General features: G+C 38.2%; 1 protein-coding gene across 1 annotated transcript in view; it reads left to right on the forward strand.

The window, feature by feature from the left end:
* LOC119363135 (aspartic proteinase 39-like) overlaps positions 1-5,211 on the forward strand; it is a 9,230-nt gene extending 4,019 nt beyond the window's left edge. Inside the window, exons 5-12 of the mRNA XM_037628442.1 lie at positions 696-778; positions 884-980; positions 1,085-1,157; positions 2,878-3,063; positions 3,351-3,472; positions 3,637-3,738; positions 3,820-3,920; positions 4,648-5,211. Coding sequence (XP_037484339.1) covers positions 696-778; positions 884-980; positions 1,085-1,157; positions 2,878-3,063; positions 3,351-3,472; positions 3,637-3,738; positions 3,820-3,920; positions 4,648-4,819 — 936 coding nt within the window. The 3' untranslated portion in view covers positions 4,820-5,211. The remainder of the gene's footprint in view (positions 1-695; positions 779-883; positions 981-1,084; positions 1,158-2,877; positions 3,064-3,350; positions 3,473-3,636; positions 3,739-3,819; positions 3,921-4,647) is intronic.
* Positions 5,212-5,764: the final 553 nt, after the last annotated feature.

Here is a 5,764-nt window from a genome sequence, read left to right on the forward strand (position 1 = left end):
TCACACAACATACACATGTACACAGGCTGTTTTGGTGACTTGCTGCCTCACAGCCAAAGCCATTTCTCTTATTAATGCACTACTAGCTTACCTTACAAAGATGGCATACCTTCCTTTACTAACACAGCTCAGAAGTAGCTAGCTTCCTTGCATACAAAGATAACTAGTACTCAAACTTCCTTTACCTTTTAACTGCTCTTACTGCCATGCAGCTATGATATAGCTGGACTTGCATATGTTTAAGATAAACGATAAGATTAATTCTAACAATTACTCCCTCCGGTCCTTTTTAGTCTGCATATAAGTTTTGTCCGAAGTCAAAGTATCTCTACTTTGACCAAACTTATAGGAAAAAGATCAACACTCACAATGCCAAATCAGTGTTTTTAGTTTCATTATGAATTGTAGTTTCATGGAATATATATTTGGTATTGTATATGCTGATATATTTTAATATATATTTGGTCAAACTTTGTGTAGTTTGACTTAACACAAATCTAATACGCGGACTAAAAAGGACCGGAGGGAGCACAATGAACACATGTGCACTTGTGCACCTTGTGTTCTCATCTTGTTTCTTACCTCATGCAAGCAGTTTTCTATTCTTGGTCCTACGTTAATAGTTTCAGAAACAAGCAACTGTTTGTTCTACTCTTGGTAAAACATGATGTAATGATTATTTTCTTAATCAATAGGTGACAAGCAAGGTCCATCCCCTCAAGAAAATCCGTGGACCTGACCCAAATTACAAGGACATCTGCTTTGCAGGTGCTGGAAGGTGACTTCCGGATGATCATAGCAATTATTTATTTTCCTTAGCAATTCTTCTGATTTTCTCAGCAACATTCATATGGAGCTGTAATATGCATCACTTTACTTCCAGGAACGTCTCCCAGTTATCAGAGGTATTTCCAAAGGTTGACATGGTATTTGGAAATGGACAGAAGCTCTCACTTTCACCTGAAAATTATTTATTCCGGGTAAATCATGAAATTATAATATTTTAATCCAATTAAGGCAGCATTTGTTTACTTTGCCTGTTGGTGCTGTCCGCTGATGCTGTGTCTCCAATTTTGAAATAAAGCACTCCAAAGTCGAAGGGGCTTATTGCCTGGGTGTGTTCCAAAATGGGAAAGATCCAACAACTCTATTAGGTGGTAAGGCACTAAACTCTAGTAGGAGTTTCAAGAACATTTGCCTTACAACCCCTCTACATTTCTTATCTGTGTCATTTGCACCCGCATGGCTTATCATGCACTTTGCTGTTGGTCCTCTTGGACAAATTACTGTGCGTAGGTTATCCATCATTTGTTTCTGTTGTGTATCTTTCTGTCAGATCCCACCCATATTGCTAGTTTGCTACTGGATAGTTAAACAATGTATTTCCTATTTCCGTGTTGACTTATAAAGTACGCATGCTTACTAGATTCGTGCATTAGGATCGTAACTGGAAAACTTTTTATGCCATCCATCTGTAACACTTTCTGATTTTGTCATCCTGGGCATGAAAATGATTATTAGTGTATGCTGAATAATACTCCCTCCGTTCCTAAATATTTGTCTTTCTAGAGATTTCAAATGGACTACCACATACGGGTGTATATAGACATATTTTAGAGAGTAGATTCACTCATTTTGCTCCGTATGTAGTCACTTATTGAAATCTCTAGAAAGACAAATATTTAGGAACGGAGGGAGTAGAAGGCATGTAGACAGGTACTGTAACCAGCTTATGCACTTATGTGTGATGAGGATTTGATTTGAAACTTGGGGAGTTGTATTAGATGATTATTTTGATGCCATCTATATGTGACACTATCTAAGCACTGCATGCACTTCTCCATCCGATTTTGGTACGATAGATCAAATTTGCTGTTTGATTCCCATCATATCCCTGATCAGTGCTGTTCAAAGTTAGTGTTGTAACTAAATCAGACATCACCTGTTGTACACACAGACAGAGTACTTCCATTCCGATCTTTTCTTCTTTGACATAAAAATGATTAGTAGTATATGCTGAATAATGAAATGATTAACTAAATGACACATGTATTCTAACTACTTATGCACTTGTGTGCGATGAAAATTCGATTCGAGAATTAAATGATTAACTTGGGGAATTGTATAACTTGGGAAACTATGGATGACAATGGGTTTAGGATTAGAATAAAACGAAGAACCTATCGAACAAATAGAGGAAAGGGCGGTAAGGGGAAAAAGTAAAGTCTAAGCGACATATGGCACGAAAAGGAAATCCAATTTTGGTAAGACTTGATCTGAATCGTTACAATCTGACCTGCTTTTTTATGCTAGCTTTTCTTGGCATCACTTCTTCAGTTCATTCAGTAGTCTACTCATGCAAGCTGAAATTTGTAGCAAAATATCTGGTGATCACAAAAACTCCGTTTGTTAATAAGGCAAACCAGCCCTGTTTCCTCAAAGAAAGGGAACATGCGATTCTTCTTAACTTGTTATGCTCACAAGGAAACCAGAAACTAGCTAGGACAGTGTCACTTCCAGATTTCAGCGAACTTGGAGCCATGGGTTTATGGAGTGAACATGCAGAAGTTGAGCCTACGGGTGAATCTTCCTGCAATGGTCGTCGGTGGTTGGAATTGACACAAAATAAGGGACAAATATCTCTAATGACAGGAATAATAGCTGTTATAATAGAACTTAGCTGCTATATGTTCTCATGTTAGTCACCATTTTCTTCTACAGTGAGTGATATGCATCTTGATTCACTCATAAGTGAAAGTGCATCCATTTTTTAGACATTTTTGTTTGTTTGTATCATTAGGAACATGATAACATACTTCATTTTCGTTCATTTGGAAACCTGCCCTTATGAATAGCTAACACAATGTTCTCCGGCAGGAATCGTTGTTCGTAATACCCTTGTAACCTATGACCGCCACAATGAAAAGATTGGATTTTGGAAAACTAACTGTTCAGAGTTGTGGGAGAGACTCCAGAGTGGTGGGGCTCCTTCACCAGCATCTTCAAGTGATCCAGGTTCACAAGCAGATTTATCGCCAGCTCCTGCTCCAAGTGGTTTGCCAGGTTTGTGCCTTCTTCCTCTGTTTATTTTGCATGTCTTATTCGATGAATGATGAACGTATATTAGTTGTTTGTCGACTCATAGGTGGTAATTTGGGAGTATCATTTTTTTGCTTGCATGGTTGGGAAGCTATTTGATGCTTTTAAGTCCCAAATTTTATAGGGCTTTATATTTTGTGATAAATGAGGCAGTTGCTCAACCTGCCTCTCTAAAGGTTTTCTCTATCCACAATTTATTTGATATTGTATGTACACATGATTTATCATATCTGTGATTTCTTTGCTTGCAGAATATGATGTTGGTCTCATCGCTGTTTATATGTCGATAAATGTTACGTATCCAAACCTGAAACCTCACCTGCATGAGTTGGCTGAGCTGTTGGCTAAAGAGCTGGAGATAGATTCCAGTCAGGTAAGGATAAAATATAGTGTGACAATGCTATGATCATGCTAGTTATGTTTGCAGAATGCTTCCTTTTTGAAGGAGTAAGAACAACTGTTCTTGGAATTTACTTGATTTTGCTCTATTTTATAGTTCATGGTGATTTGGCTGAAGTTACTCTTTTACTTTTATAGGTACGACTTATGAATGTTACTGGGCAGGGAAACTCTACTCTAATCAGATGGGATATTTTCCCAGCTGGATCTTCTAATTCTATGTCTAATGCAACAGCAATGGTATCATCCACTCTTTTGTGGACTATTTCAGTTTTCTTCTTCTTTGCAAAATGATTAATCATTTGCTTTGATGTATGATAGGGTATCATTTATCGGCTGACTCAACATCATGTTCAGTTGCCTGAACATCTTGGCAGTTATCAGTTACTCGAGTGGAATGTGCAGCAACCTGTATCGAGAAGGTGAGAAAATGCATTTGTGCTATTCGTACCTTGCCCGATATACATTCACATTTTCTAATTCGGCCATCCCTTAATGCAGAATAAGTTTAGTTCATTTAGAATAATTATAATATGTTTACCTGAAATGGTCATGCAACATCTCTTTAACATGTATCGTGTCTTAAAAGGTCACAGAAAACAGAAAAAGGAGCCTTACCGGAACACATAATGGAAGTTAACAAGTCACAAAATAACGTTAGATAACGCCTGTAATAATGGCTTCAACATTTGGTACTACATTGCAGCTATCATAACATTAATCTGTACCATTGTCATTCTTCTTTTCTTGGAAGATAAGCTCTAGTGCATAATATTGTTCTGCAATGGTGAATATGAAAAGGGCTATCCAAAGTTGCTGAGGACTGCCAAATACCATTGGCACTGCTTATTTAAGGAATATCCTGTGGCGCTGTTTGCAAGAATGGTATTTGTCTGTGAAGTTCCGATATTTAAGTTAATTTGAACTAAATACCAATTTTTCACCAAGAAACCCCTCTTTCAAACAAGCCTAATGGTGATATTTTTGTACTACATCTACATCCTCATTTTATGTCCTCCCAAAGAGTATCTTTTGTCTGCATTAACATTCTATATGAAGCGATTTCCTTGAATTGTGTTTTGATGGTTGTATATGATTTACATTCTATTGTCTTACAAACATTTGACATTGCATCATAATTTGTTACAGGTCATGGTTGCAAGAACATGTTGTCTCCATACTGGTTGGTGTTTTGCTAGTTGTTTTCCTGTCTTTATCGGCCTTTTTAGGACTGTATCTCTGGAGAAAGAAATTTAGAGGTCAAGCTGCATATAGACCTGTGGGCTCAGTGGGGCCTGAGCAAGAACTCCAACCGCTATAATATTGGAGCTCTTTGACTGGGCAACAAATAGGTAATTCTTTGGTAGAGATACTATTATGTGGGCTACCATATTGCGGCGGTACACATCTGCTGTTGGAGTAGCCCTTTTCCTTTGTATGTAACACAAAGCATCTAGCTTACAGAAGAAGCACATGATGACATGACTTGTTGGTTCAAAACTTAGAGAATTAGTTCATAAACTATCTAGCAATTCAGATCAAGAGCTCCCTCTTGAGGCTTACTGTAGAAGAAGGTTTTGTTCATGTAATGTAGATTAAATAGAATAGACCAGACACAAATCGCACTGGTAGATGCAATGTTGTAATATCTATTTGATAAGGGCCGAAGACCCTTTTTGCTTCAGTAATTTCTACGACGAAGGTTTCACGGTCCTTGGGTGTGTGGTGTTCAGCTTGAGGATACTACTCCATACTAAGAGCTGTCTAGAATTGACAAAATTGTTACCTTCATATTTTTTTTTGAGAGTACGCCTATGCGTACCATATCTTTATAGAAGAGAAAATGTTTACAATAGACGGCAGAACAATTGCAAGCTGATTGCTAGGGCCAACACCACACCAAAGATACAAGGGCTACTCTCTCACAATATCTTTATGGAAGAGGAGAAAATGTTTACATCAGACGCCAGAACAATCACAAGCTGATTACTAGGGCCAACACCACACCAAAAATCAAGGGCTACCCTCTCACAAAATTAGTAGTTTTCCTATGCACCTCCATGCAGAGATTGTACTTGGCCGCAATCCTTCTGACCAACACAGCCACATGATCATGAACAGGGAGTCAAAACCTCGTTGAGGCGATGCCCTGGCATGAATCCACCAGTCCTGAAGACGATCAAGCAATATGGGTGATCGGTGTTAAAGGAAAATAAGGATAGGTAAGCTTTGACTTGGCAGACATGCCGGCGATTGGCGATTTGCC

This window comes from Triticum dicoccoides, chromosome 2B (genome assembly GCF_002162155.2).
Source record: "Triticum dicoccoides isolate Atlit2015 ecotype Zavitan chromosome 2B, WEW_v2.0, whole genome shotgun sequence".
NCBI classification, from domain to species: Eukaryota; Viridiplantae; Streptophyta; class Magnoliopsida; order Poales; family Poaceae; genus Triticum; species Triticum dicoccoides.